The 14599-nt window shown below is 44.2% G+C and overlaps 2 protein-coding genes across 4 annotated transcripts in view; one reads left to right on the forward strand and one right to left on the reverse strand.

The window, feature by feature from the left end:
* The window catches only part of LOC135510709 (reticulon-3-like), a 35379-nt gene extending 32207 nt beyond the window's left edge, over positions 1-3172 (forward strand). For 2 of the 3 annotated variants that reach the window (XM_064931850.1, XM_064931851.1), the window contains 2 exons: positions 236-294; positions 447-1317. In XM_064931850.1, the coding sequence (XP_064787922.1) occupies positions 236-294; positions 447-495 (108 nt within the window). In that variant the 3' untranslated portion in view covers positions 496-1317. Of the gene's footprint in view, positions 1-235; positions 295-446 lie in introns of all 3 variants that reach the window. The other variant, XM_064931849.1, reaches the window with a different exon arrangement.
* Positions 3173-3529: 357 nt separating this feature from the next.
* Positions 3530-8743, reverse strand: LOC135510711 (zinc finger translocation-associated protein-like). Its single transcript, XM_064931852.1, has 5 exons — positions 8256-8743; positions 7251-7775; positions 6597-6938; positions 5886-6371; positions 3530-5768 (listed from the first exon to the last, which is right to left on the reverse strand). The coding sequence occupies exons 1-5, from the start codon at positions 8389-8391 to the stop codon at positions 5278-5280; spliced, it is 1980 nt and encodes a 659-aa protein (XP_064787924.1). The 5' UTR covers positions 8392-8743; the 3' UTR covers positions 3530-5277.
* Positions 8744-14599: the final 5856 nt, after the last annotated feature.

A 14599-nucleotide genomic window follows, 5' to 3' on the forward strand; every position in this document is an offset into this window, starting at 1 on the left:
AGGCCTAGATTAATGGCAGCATTTTACTCTTCTAAACCATAACAACCCCTAATACCATAACAACCGTAATACGGTAACAGTCGTGGCATCTGTCTACTTGTGTTTTTTATCTCGTAACTCATTGTGTGAACAATGAGGCATTGTTTCATGTTATTCGGATCAGGTCTGTTTTTGACCCAGATGATCTGTAATTTAATGTAAAACCCACTTTTGTCTTGCCCTCTTTCTTCCCCAGACCCAGATTGATCGCTACATGGAGATTGCACGCACTCAAGTCAACACCACAATGGCTAAGTAAGTGTTCCCAACCATGGTTTAAATGCCAACAGGATGTCTCCGATCACAATCTACCTAAACTAACAGTTTCGTATACAATCAGTGGTGCCAGGTGATCAGAGATGTGTATGTTGATGGTGTACATGTTCTCTTTGCCTTTTCTCTTCCAGGTTGCAAGAGAAACTCCCTGGAGCCGTCAAGCGTACGAAAGCTGAATGAGCGGCCCGCAGACATCTTCATCACCATCATCCTCACATGTATCCCATCTTAAATCCCCTCCTCCCTGCCCTCCCCTCCTTCTCAGTCCTTCTCCCCCTATCCACCATCTAACCCCCACTCCCTCCCTTCCACCAACCATCATACCATCTGCACTGAACCAGCTAGGTAGAAGAGAACAAAGTAATGCTACTCAATGTGAACCGCGCAGCTTAACTAAGAGCATTTAGAAAAAGAACTGCGCCTACTGTGTCGACAGGAAACACGTCTAGCGGGAGGAAGTGATGTAATGCCGTGGCAGGACGCCTGTCTTTGGGCGCACTAAAAAAAAAAAAAAAAAAAAATGATGCAGGGGTCAAGTGAACTAGACGGAATCTATGACTTGGTTTTGTAGTGTACAGTTGGAGTGTGTAGGGTTTATCATTGACGAGTAAGTACGAGTGTTAGTCTCGCAAAAAAAGCAAATGTCTGTACTTTTAACTAATATATATTTAGCTGAAAGTAAACCGAACAAGTAGAAGAGTAAAACGCATAAAAAGAGCAAAATGATTTTAGAAACGTACCCTTTGGGTGTCAATTGTGGCTTGTCTTTTTCCTGCTCTCTCGCTCTGTGGCAGTTTGTATGGATAAACAAAAAAATATATAAAGTTTGTGTTTGGAACATGGTACTGGGATTTCACTGTTACGGTTTTGGTGTCAATTGTGTTTTGCTCACCTTAAAGGCACTTATGTATGTATAACGTTTCTGCAATGTACTGAACATTTATTTTATTTTTTATTTTAATCCCATGAGCAGGTTGAAATAAAAGGATTTGGAACACTGAACCAGCTGTGATACTTTTGGTCAAGTTCACCCTGTTTGATTTGAATGCATTTGGTGTAATGTTTCTGTAGATACACGACAACGGGCTCCCCCTTTCTCTGCTGTAATGAAACGAGTTAGCCTGGCTTGTTTATAAAAGAAGAACTCCCTCTTACAGCGGTCATAACTCGTTTTTTTGTCGCACCTGTTCAAGTCGACATCCAATGTTTCACGGTCACCTGTAAAATGTATATTATTACTATTATTGATATGGTTCTTATTGCTTATAGGATTTGCCGCTTTTGACTCCCTTTCAGCCTCGTAAAGGCTCCATGAAGCTTCGTAGTTGCTTTCTTGAAGCCTCATAACCGCTTGACTTCTCCAGTGAGACCTCTTGGATATGGGCTCAAAGAGCAGCCAGTTTTTGACAGTAGCTCCACGTATAACTATGACGGAACGATAGATGCAAGAAAAGATTTGGTGGGTGTTTGTAATGGGCTTTAGTTTATTTTTTTTCTTTTGAATGCCATGTAGTGCATGTCATTGCATGAGCTGGAAACATTTCCTCACTTTTTATATATATATATATATATATATATATATATATATATATATATATATATATATATATATATATATATATATGCTGTATCATGTTCTTAACTGTTAATGTTTTTGTTTATAAGATGATCGTTATTTGTGATTGCTTAAATTGTGTTTTGGTTACAATAAAAACTATAGTCATCTATTTTTAGGGCTACTTCTCTGCAATGGCCTCGTGTCTTCGAAAGGGATTTTAGAAATAGATTTTTGAAAAATATTGAAGACTGTTCCTATTCTGATCGTCCATACTCCGTGACAATGTGCTCAAAGTAGGTTTGCACCTCCGTTGTAATTTTTGGGAGGAAATCCCTCTACATTGGATGGTCACTAAAGATGAAACACTAATGTTGTAACATAAATTATACAATGACCGTTTCGCATTGCCTCAATGCATCTACTACTACTACTCAAATGTATGTTAACTGCTGAATGTTACCCTGCAACATCAATAGAACATTCCTCCCCGTGCATGAAAACCAGTGTTTCACAGTGGCCCTGATGTTGTCAGCGTACACACCACCTCACAGAGATGTGGTACAACAATGCTTATTGGTTCCGTTTTGTGCATACATATGTCTCTGTATCCAACTCTGTGGCAGTTCATTCAAGCCAATGGACACATACTCTACTTGCTTCGCTAGGGTAAGGTCTAACTCTACCCTCAATTCATCGACTCAAGCTATTGGACATGTTTGTTCTGGATGTTTTTGTTTTTCACACGTGCACACAGACATGCTCACCCACAGTCGAACGTATCCAATGTCTGTAAACCACTGTGTCCTTGTGATGCTGGACTAATTATACATTCGGTTGCCATGATGACCTCATGATGACGAGTCAGGCTTTTCATGGGCGCTCCACCTCAACCTTTTCATTGAAGGCAATGCTACCTATGTTTTCAATAGATTATAATACAAACCTCTCACTTTAGTGTCTTTATTCTTCCTTTGTCAATTATGATATAATTCTACATTTTAAACTGGTTTCCTTGAAGCATGTATTTTTTTTCTTCTCATTTTTCCTGCTTCCTGTCTTTTTCCTTTCTTGGAGGGGGTTGGCAGGAGTTTATTTCTTTGGCATTCTTTGTTTAGCTTTTGACTATTGGTAACTAGGTGTGTTAACTAACATCTCCAGCTCTGTCTGTTAGCAATGACTTTTGATCACATTTTGGAGCTTTGGGGGAGGGGGGATGAGGAAATTTGCAGAAAGAAAAAAAAAATCTGTGGCCCCTGTAGTGATGTTAAAGTGGAGTTAATAAACATATGTCAAAGGACACCCTGATTTGTTTTGTCCATTTGTGGTCTGCTCAACATTTAAACACTAAACATGACAGCATGTTTGAACCACGGGGAAACATGAGTCAAGATTGAAAACGAGACTGAGTCCAGCATTCGCGCTCCCGCCTGGACAGAGGATATGGGATGGTGATATGATTGTTTTTGATAAGAGGATAACACTGTAGCTACTCATTTTAGACCAGGTCTGCATGTTGAGGTAACACGGACATGGTAAACCCAATCAGCGAATGTGTTGCTTTATACGTTATTACCAGCTGTCTGCAAATGACAGCTGAGTCAAGTCAATTTTAGCCATAATTTACCAGAGAACCAGTCAGACAATATTATTCGGACACTTTTTTTATTACAAGTATCATTGATGACAGAATGCATGTCTCAACAACCTTTCGCCGTGTACAGACGAAATGCAGAGCGGATACTTGAAATTGAAGAAAGATGAGGGACTCGGTCCCGAAATAAAACTGAGGTCATTGCTCGTGTCCTCGCCCAAGCCAACTAAGTACCACCAAAGGGTCATTTTAACGTGCCCCTTATGCACACCGACACAAACATACACGTAAATCATTGCAACAAACAAGGTTTATTCTTATTTATTCAATCACATTTATATTCTATTCATATTTAAATAATAAGTGCTGAGTCACAAAGCTTTTAACCTTTCTGTGGCCAACGTGGCTCAAAGCCCAGATGTAATAAGTATTTCATCACTCCTTGCCCATTCCCTGCATGCTAAAAAGACCACTGCACAAACTAGGGATGTGTCTGAAAACATTACTGGCTGTCAAATCCTTGCTTCCTCTCTCCTTGTTTCCTCAATTCCTATTGAAGTGCATTAGAGGAGAGGATTTAGGGTCCCTCTGGCCCTGCAATGCCTTTGAGAGGAATTTATCAAACAAGGACGGAGAAAGCACAGGTTTGACTGGTAACAATTTGAGATCCAGCCCAAGTCACCAATTAAGGCAGCTTAGGTTAGAGAAAGAGAGTGGTATTTAACACTCACGTCCCTCCTCTCCACGTAACTGGAGAAATGCTGCCATCTGGTTCTTTGAGCAAATCAATTAGTCCATGGGTTGTAAAGTATTGTTATGTTAAGAGTGTAGTAATTTGGATGCGCTATAACAAGCGAGCGAAAGAGCGAGCACAGATGGAAAATGGACAATCCCTGAGTTGTGCTTTTCCTGGTGGGAGTGATATTTTAAAGATCACTGAAATAAGGGCAACCGAGGTGCTCATTTCATAGGTGGTCAACTTGGCAATTTATTTCCTGACGCTGTTGTAATATTATACTTTTTTCTTTCACTTTGTTGCATAAACCTTGTAATAGGTGAGTTACTGAAATGGAAATCTTGCATGTGAAATCTTGTATAAATATGCTCTCTTATAAAACGCCTAAGCCATTCCAGGCAATCCCTCCACAATCATGCATGACTTCAGAATTGCCATGCAAAATTACATTTACGTGGCATCGTTAACTTTGATCAATGAAGTAGACAAAATGGCCGCAATTACAAACCTTTTTGTAAAAAAACGTCTAAAAGTGCTTGTTAAAAAAAAAAAAATGCAAATATTCAACACTATAAAACATATATTTTTTTTGTGTGTGTGTGAAACATTTTGCTAAGAAGACTCATGAGAAGCAAAAATAGTTGCTGGCCGGTGCAACAATAGTACTATGACACTGGAAAAGACATGCAAGGTAAGATCTTCTCATTCAAGAATGAGAAAAATGTATGGAGGAAGTCCATTTACCTCATTGTAAACAAGGAATTTCTGAAATAACTTGATGTATTTGACGTAAGTGAATAAAGATAATTGCATCTTTAAGTGCTGTTCATTGTCTTAAGCAATAAACCTCAAACACCCTCTCATTCAATCACCTACACACCCAAAGCTAGGTTTAAGTACATTTTTTGGGACAAAAAGTGCTATATTGTACGCTCGCTCACATCAATCACCGACTGTGCCAGACACCACTCGCGACAGGGCTCTACCAAGCCTCATGTTTCTAGCTTCCTGAGAAAGAAAGACTTGGGGTTGAAGCGGGGAGAACGAAGAACAACCGTGGGCCTGCCGCCCCTCGTCTTAACTGACGAGGAGGCTGGCGGCCGTCTCTCCGACTGCCGAGTGTCCGTGGTCCAAGGAGGAGAAACAGTCGTCCGAGTGGACGAAGTGCAGGGCTGTCTGGTTGTAGCTGAGCAGGGCTTGCTGTCTCTCGTCAGAGCTGTACTCCAGAGAATGAGGGTGGACCTGCTGGATGTGTCTCTTGATGGTGCTGACTTTAAGAGTGGCTAACGTCGCCCCGCACACCATACAGATCAGCCCGTGTCGCCGGCAGTCATAGTCCATCAGGAACTCCATCCGCCAGCGCACCTGGTAGTTCCGCCGCTGGTCCTTGCCCGGGTAGTGTCCATGGCGTCCCAGAGTGGCAGGTATGGTGACGACCCCCTCCTCCTTCTTCACTGTCTGAATGGCGGACATCTTGGGGGTCCGGTGGTTGTTGTTGTTGTCTGGTGCTGCCTTTTCACCCATCTCTCCTGACACATGGAAGCTGATGATGTCACCGGGGTCCACTTCTGTCGGGGGGGGGAGGGGGGGACAAAAACCACATGGTGAATCACTTAGTATTTTATCTTTTCTCTGAGAGTAGCTACAGTCTGTCTTTTACATTTTTTGGAACTTGTAGGTTTTACCTTCTTTCATCTGCACGGCCAGGTGGTCTTCCGTGGGGGCCTCTTTGGTCCAGGCCTCGGCCATGGCCTCTCTCTCCTCCCGGGCCAGGCTGGTAGTCTCAGGGTGGCACTCCTGAATGTGGCGCCGGAAGCTGCTCACCTTGGCCACGGGCAGGGCCTGGGAGCACACCATGCAGAAGGTGCCACGACCCTGAGGCCCATAGGCCACCAGGTAGTCCAGGCGCAGGCGCCAGGGGAAGCCCCCGAGGAGACGCCTCTTCCTGGGCTGGCGGAGAGGGAGAGGGGGTATGGGACTGGTCACCTCTGGAGCTCCAACACCACCTCCTTCCCTGCTACCAACCATGTTGTGTATCTGGGACAATTCCTCATCGTTGTCCGCGCCAATCTGGATGGTCTCCAGGTCATCATGGAAAAAGTCCACCCCAGCCTCTCTCTCGTCTTTGGTGTTGGGCTCCGACTTGATGAAGTCGTTCAGGGGGTCAGATTCTGAAATTGGGGCATGTGGTGGGGGTGGGGGAAGAGTATAACAGAACATCAAGCGCTTTTTCAACAAAAGCTTTTCAATTCTGCGCTGAAAAGATTCCACTTACCTCTTTCTAGCATCATACAAGACACAAGACATATTGCATATAAAAAAACTAGTGCCGCAGTGACAGAATGCCTCTTTCCTTGTACTGTTATACTCAACTACGCCCTCCTCCCCTGTCTCACCATGCGTCTGAGCCCAGGTCTGCAGGATGCCGTGCTTCTCCTCCGAACTGTAAACCAGCGACTGAGGGTGGATGTCCAGCACGTGGCTCTTGATGTGGTCCAGGTGGAGCGAGGGCAGCGGGCAGCCGCACACCATGCACACCAGCCTGCCCGCCTCCGCCTGGTACTCCATGAGGAACTCCTGTCGGAACCAGGCGTGGAGCGAGTCGTTCAGGTAGCGCTCCAGGGTCCGGGCCGAGGGCCCGGGGAGCTCCTCCTGCTGCTGGAGGGGGGCCGGTGTAAGGGGAGATGGGGTGGTGGACCGGGGCTGGAGTTTGGGGGTCACCATACCATCGGGTTTCCCTGCGGGAAGAGATGGAGAGAGGATATGCAATTGAAATGTATGCTAATGTGAATCACGAAATAGGCAACCAAGGGAATGCTTTACTACAACAGCAAGCTACTGCACAAAGACGTCGCCATCTTACATTACTGTAAAAGTGGATGTTGGCAGCATGGGCATGACTGTACAACATACACACTTCTTATCAGACATGCTCATACTGCCACCAAGCGCAAAATCCTGAAACTCAATAATCTTATCATAAAACTAGGCCAATGTCATTTCGTTCCACCCAACCCCCCCCCCCCCAGTCTCCAGAAACCCCAACCCACCGGTGGAGCGGCGTGCGCAGTCCAGCAGCTGCTCCTCCTGACCCTGCGAGACGGCGACCACCCCTCCGGCCGGACAGTACAACCTCTGGCCCCCCTCCAGACTCAGGTGGCTCTCCCAGCCCGAGCGAATCACCTCCTTGTCGGACACACTCCACAGCAGGGAATCTGGGTGCTTCTGTCGAATATGCCTCTTGATGGTGCTGAGTTTGAGAGTGGCCAGCGAGCTCCCACACACCATGCAGATCATGCCGTGGCGACGGGGGTCAAAGTCCATCAGGAACTCGCTGCGCCAGTACTCGTGGTAGTAGCGCCGGTGGTCCCGGCCCGGGATGCGGCTGAAGCCGGGACGGGAGGCGCGTTGGACCCTCTCCTTGATCCCCGAGGGGCCCGGGATGGGGGACAGGAGTAAGGGGGAGTCGGGACCCTCTGTGACACTCCAGTAGCTGGTGCCCGGGGAGCAGAGTGGGGTAACCATCTCCTCATCTCCGTCATTGTCCACGTGGCCATTGGTCAGACCGTCTTCCTCTAGGAGGGAGTGTTAGGAGATGCACTTACAATAGGTATAGGTTATATAATGAAACTGCACATTTCAAAGCTTTATAGCCTACAATTCAAGGCCTATTTCTCAGATGGCTGGTGGCACATACTCTGCCTGACATTCCAGATATTCATTCCGCTAGAAATATGATGAGACAACAATAGGGATTCATAATAATATCGTTAATCTGTGGATAATATTGCGCACAGCACCACAGCCATCGGAGACCGGGAAGCGACTCCATTTAGCCGATTTAGTAAGCCGCTGGTTTCCGCTGGGTGGCGACTGTGCATCACAGCATGCAGCCAGCATGCTATTTTGCCTTTGTTTATAGTGGAGCCACTGACACAAGAGGGCATGCTGCTAGATGGCATTGTCCGTCACACGGATTAACTGTGTCTAATGGTGGCGGGCGGATGAGGGGTCGAGTGTCCATAATCTCGAAACAAAAACATGACAATATTTACCTCTTGAACAGTGTCCCAAGTCACTGGGCTCTGGTGTTGCTTCCTCCTCTCCGCTTATTATTAATGAGAGAGAATCTGTCTGCTCAGCACACTGGTGGACCACGGGCTCGCTCTCCCCCGTCTCTTTCTCTTCCATTACTCTGCAACGTTACACTATTTACGATTGCCTTCAATTCGCCTTGATAAACCAGGGAGGCACGGTATTTTTGGAGAATCATTCGGCACGCGTTTTGTAAGCTATCTATAACACGTTCGGACCCATCGATTTTAGGGTGCCCCCGTACTGTCTTTATAATGTGCCCCTCGTCCCCCCACGCGCTCAGCTCTGGAGCCAAGTTAACTTTTCATATCAGCTCGTCATTTGGTCGGTCATATCCATCTTCGAGTCTGCGGGTGTGAGTATCTCTTGTGTATGGTAAGCTATAGCGGCCTCCTGTATGTATTTTAAGGCTCTGCTTGTCTTCGGGGTAGGGAGCCGAGCTTGGGGCCCCTGGGGCTCCTTAAGGGGCTCCTGGGTAAATTTAAAGAGACAGTAGCGGCATTCACGCAGCGACACGCAGACCCGGGGGCCAGATCAATGATTTACAGTGTTTATAGAAAGTCCATACCCCTCTGCTCCCCCCTTGGATTTCTTCACATTTTATTGTGTTACAAAGTGGGATTCAAATGGATTTAATTGTCAATCTACAAAAAATATCATAATGTCAAAGTAGAAGAAAAATGTTGTTTTAAAAAAAATGTGATTAATGAAGAAAAAATATATACCTATTCACACCCTGAGTCCATACATGTTACACTTGTGGCAGGGATTACAGCTGTGAGTCTTCACAAGAGTTTTGCACACCTGCGTTGTACAATATTTGCAGATTATTTTCAAAATTCTTCAAGCTCTGTCAAGGTGTTGGGGATCATGGCTAGACAGCAATTTTCAAGTCTTGCAAATTGTTTTTCAAACAGATTTACATTTGAAGTCGGAGGTTTATTAAAACTCGTTTTTCAACCACTCCACAAATTTCTTGTTAACAAACTATAGTTTTGGCAAATCGGTTAGGACACCTACTTTGTGCACGACACAAATAATTTTCCCAACAATTGTTTACAGACAGATTATTTCACTTATAATTCACTGTATCACAATTCCAGTGGGTCAAACGTTTAGATACACTAAATTGACTGTGCCTTTAAACAGCTTGGAAAATTCCAGAAAATGATGTCATGGCTATAGAAGCTTCTGATAGGCTAATTGACATAATTTGAGTCTATTGGAGGTGTAACCTGTGGATGTATTTCAAGGCCGACCTTCAAACTCAATGCTTCTTTGCTTGACATCATGAAAAAATCAAAGAAATCAGCCAAGACGTCAGGAAAAAAATGTGTAAATCTCCACATGTCTGGTTCATCCTTGGGAGCAATTTCCAAACGCCTGAAGGTACCACGTTAATCTGTACAAACAACAGTACGCAAGTATAAACACCATGGGACCACGCAGCCGTCATAACGCTCAGAAAGGAGACGCGTTCTGTCTCCTAGAGATGAACATATTTTGGTGCGGAAAGTGCAAATTAATCCCAGAACAACAGCAAAGGACCTTGTGAAGATGCTGGAGGAAACAGGAACAAAAGAAATCTATATCCACAGTAAAACAAGTTCCATATCGACATAACCTGAAAGGCCGCTCAGCATGGAAGAAGCCACTGCTCCAAAACCGCTATTAAAAAGCCAGACTACGGTTTGCAACTGCACATGGGGACAAATATTGTACTTTTTGGAGACATGTCCACTGGTCTGATGAAACAAAAATACAACTGTTTGGCCATAATGACCATCGTTATGTTTGGAGGAAAAAGGGGGAGGCGAAGAACACCATCCCAACCGTGAAGCACAGGGGTGGCAGCCTCATGTTGTGGGGGTGCTTTGCTGCAGGAGGGACTGGTGCACTTCACAAAATAGATGGCATCATGAGGCAGGAAAATAATGTAGATATATTGAAGCAACATCTCAAGACATCAGTCAGGAAGTTAAAGCTTGGTCGCAAATGGGTCTTCCAAATGGACAATGACCCCAAGCATACTTCCAAAGTTGTGGCAAAATGGCTTAAGGACAACAAAGTCAAGTTATTGGAGTGGCCATAACAAAGCCCTGACCTCAATCCCATAGAAAATGTGTGGGCAGAACTGAAAATGTGTGTGTGAGCAAGGAGGCCTACAAACCTGACTCAGTTACACCAGCTCTGTCAGGAGGAAGTGGCCAAAATTCACCCAACTTATTTGGGGAAGCTTGTGGAAGGCTAGCCAGAAACATTTGACCCAAGTTAAACAATTTAAAGGCAATGCTACCAAATACTAATTGAGTGTATGTGAACTTCTGACCCACTGGAAATGTAATGTAAGAATTAAAAGCTGAAATAAATAATTCTCTCTCTCTACTATTAGTTTGAAATTTCACATTCTTAAAATAAAGTGGTGATCCTAACTGACCTAAAACTGAGAATTTTTACTGGGATTAAATGTCAGGAATTGTGAAAAACTGAGTTTAAATGTATTTGGCTAGTGTATGAAAACTTCCAACTTCAAAAGTAAGTTAAAACTATAACTTTGCCACTCAGCAACATTCACTGTATTCTTAGTAAGCAACTCCGGTGTAGATTTGGCTTTGTGTTGTAGGTTATTGTCCTGTTGAAAGGGGAATTCCTCTCCCAGTGTCTGGTACAAAGCAGACCAAACCAAGTTTTTCTCTAAGATTGTGTCTATGCTTAGCTCCATCCTATTTATTTTCATCCTGAAAAACTCCCCAGTCTTTGCCGATGTCAATCATACCCATACTATGATGCAGCCACCTCCATGCTTGAAAATAAGGATGTGTTGTGTTGGATTTGCCCCAAACATAAGGCTTTGCATTTAGGACAAAAAGTGTATCCCTTTGCCATGTTTTTTTGCTGTATTAGTTTAGTGCCTTATTGCATACATGTGCTGTATATTTTTATTCTTCTTTTCACTCTGTCATTTAGGTCTGGATTGTGGAGTCACTACAATATTGTTAATCCATCCTCAGTTCTTTTCCATCACAGCTATTGAACTCTGTTTTAAAATCCCCAATGTCTTCATGGCGACATCCCTAGGCAATTTCCTTCCTGTCGTACAGTTTAGATGGACGACTGCATCTTTGATGTGTCTGGGTGGTTTAATACATCATCCACAGCACAATTATTAACTTGACAGTGCTTAAAGATATATTAAATATCTGATTTGTAATTGTTACCCATCTACGAATCACTGCCCTTCTTTGAGGCTTTTGAAAAGCTCAACGGTATTTGTAGTTGAATCTGTGATTGAAATTCAATACTTGACCGAGGGACCTTACATATGTTGTATGTAATGGGGGTCAGAGGAAGGGGTAGTCATTCACAAATCATGTCAACCCCTATTAGTTCACACAGAGTGAGTCCAAAAAAACAAAACATGAACACAACATGCTACAATTTCAAAGATTTTACTGAGTTACAGTTCATAAGAAAATCTGTCAATTGAAATAAATGAATTAGGCCTTAATCTATTGATTTCACATGACTGGGAGTACAGATATGCATCTGTTGGTCAGAGATACCTTCAAAAAAAGGTAAGGGCGTGGATTAGAAAACCAGTCAGTATCTGGTGGAACCAGCATTTGCCTCAAGCAGCACAACACATCTCCTTTGCATAGAGTTGATCAGGCTGTTGATTGTGGCCTGTGAAATGTTGTCCCACTCCTCTTCAATGGCTGTGCGAAGTTGCTGGATACTGATGGGAACGGGAACACACTGTCGTTCACATCGATCCAGAGGATCCCAAACATGTCTGGTGAGTATGCAGACCACGGAAGAACTGGGACATTTTCAGCTTCCAGGAATTGTGTACAGACCCTTGCGATCCGTGCATTATCATGCTGAAACATGAGGTGATGGCGGCGGATGAATGGCACGACAATGGGCCTCAGGATCCCGTCACGGTATCTCTGTTCGTTCAAATTGCAATCAATAAAATGCAGTTGTGTTCATTGTCCGTCGCTCCTGCCTGCCCATACCATAACCCCACTGCCACCATGGGGCATTCTGTTCACAATGTTGACATCAGCAAACATGACGCAATACACGCTGTCTGCCATCTGCCCGGTACAGTTGAAACTGAGATTATCCAAGTGAAGAACACACTTCTCCAGGGTGCAAGTGGCCACTGAAGGTGATCATTTTCCCACTGAAGTTGGTTATGACGCCGAACTGCAGTCAGGTCAAGACCCTGGTGAGGATGACAAGCACGCAGATGAGCTTCCCTGAGACGGTTTCTGACAGTTTGTGCAGAAACTCTTCGGTTGTGCAAACACACAGTTTCATCAGCTGTCCGGGTGGCTGGTCTCAGACAATCCCGCAGGAGAAGAAGCCAGATGTGGAGGTGCTGGGCTGGCATGGTTACATGTGGTCTGCGGTTGTGAGGCCGGTTGGATGTACTGCATTCCAAATTCTCTAAAACGACGTTGGAGGCAGTTTATGGTATAAAAATTAACATTCAATTCTCTGGCTACAGCTCTGGTGGACATTCCTGCGGTCAGCATGTCAATTGCGCGCTCCCTCAAAACTTGAGACATCTGTGGCATTGTGTTGTGTGACAAAACTGCACATTTGAGAGTGGCCGTTTATTGTCCCAAACACCTGTGTAATGATCATGCTGTTTAATCAGCTTCTTGATATACAAGTCCTGTCAGGTGGATGGATTATCTTTGCAAATGAGAAATACTCACTAACAGGGATGTAAACAAATTTGTGCACCATTTGAGAGAAAACCTTTTTGTGCATATGGAGCATTTCTGGGATCTTTTATTTCAGCTCATGAAACACGGGACCAACACTTTACATGTTGCGTTTATATTTTTTTTTCATTGTAATTTATTATGTGATTTGTTAAGAACTAATTTAGGCTTGCCTAAATAAAGTGGGTGAATACTTATGCAACTACTATATTGTAGTTATTTAATTGTTATTAATCTGTACAATTTGAAGAATTTTCTTTTCACTTTGACATTATGGAGAATGTTGTGTAGATCAATGACAAAAAAAAAGAACTCTATTTCAATCCCACTTTTTTAAAGCAACAACATTTGAGGTCAAGGGGATGTAGACTTTCTATAGGCACTTGCCTTTGGAAAGTATTCAGAACCCTTGACTTTTTCCACATTTTCTTTACATTACAGCCTTATTCTAAAATGTATTAAATTATGTTTTTCCCTCATCAATCTACACACAATACCACATTATGACAAAGCAAAAATACATTTTTGCAAATGTATTACAAATAAGAAACTGAAAAATCACATTCATATAAGTATTCAGACCCTTCACTCAGTACTTTGTAGAAGTACCTTTGGCAGCGATTACACCATCGAGTCTTCTTGGGTATGACGCTACAAGCTTGGCACACCTGTATTTGGAGAGTTTCTCCCATTCTTCTCTGCAGATCCTCTCAAGCTCTGTCAGTTTGGATGGGGAGCGTTGCTGCACAGCTATTTTCAGGTCTCTTCAGAGATGTTCGATCAGATTCAAGTCCGGGCTATGGCTGGGCCACTCAAGGACATTCTGTGCGTCCTGAGTTGTCTTGGCTGTGTGCTTAGGGTCATTGTCCTGTTGGAAGGTGAACCTTCGGCCCAGTCTGTGGTCCTGAGCGCTCTGGAGCAGGTTTTAATCAAGGATCTCTCTGTACTTTGCTCTGTTCATCTTTGCCTCGATCCTGACTAGTCTCCTAGTCCCTGTCGCTGAAAAACATCCTCACAGCATGATGCTGTTGCCACCACCATGCTTCACCGTAGAGATGGTGCCAGGTTTCCTCCAGACGTGACGATTAGCATTCAGGGCAAAGAGAAGACCTGTTTTTTCATGGTCTGTGAGTCTTTAGGTGCCTTTTGGCAAACACCAAGTGGGCTGTCATGTGTCTTTTACTGAGGAGTGGCTTCTGTCTGGCCACTCTACCATAAAGGCCTGATTGGTGGAGTACCGCAGAGATTGTTGTCCTTCTGGACGTTTTCCCATCTCCACAGAGAAACTCTAGAGCTCTGTCAGAATTACCATCCGGTTCTTGGTCACCTCCCTGACCAAGGCCCTTCTCCCCCGAAATCTCAGTTTGGCCAGGAGGCCAGCTCGAGTAAGAGCCTTGGTGGTTTCAAACTTTTTCCATTTAAGAATGATGGAGGCCTTTGTGTTTTTGGGGACCTCCAATGATGCAGAAATATTTTGGTACCCTTCCCCAGATCTCGGAGCTCTACGGACAATTCCTTTGACCCCATGGCTTGGTTTTTGGTCTTACATGCACTGTCAGCTGTTG

This window comes from Oncorhynchus masou, chromosome 23 (genome assembly GCF_036934945.1).
Source record: "Oncorhynchus masou masou isolate Uvic2021 chromosome 23, UVic_Omas_1.1, whole genome shotgun sequence".
NCBI lineage: Eukaryota > Metazoa > Chordata > Actinopteri > Salmoniformes > Salmonidae > Oncorhynchus > Oncorhynchus masou.

Coding starts and splice junctions, on each gene's coding strand:
- LOC135510711 (XM_064931852.1), bottom strand. CDS start 8,391: ATGGAAGAGAAAGAGACGGGGGAGAGCGAGCCCGTGGTCCACCAGTGT. Junction 7,776..8,255: donor CTTGGGACACTGTTCAAGAG/GTAAATATTGTC, acceptor ACTCCCTCCTAG/AGGAAGACGGTCTGACCAAT. Junction 6,939..7,250: donor CTGCGCACGCCGCTCCACCG/GTGGGTTGGGGT, acceptor CTCTTCCCGCAG/GGAAACCCGATGGTATGGTG.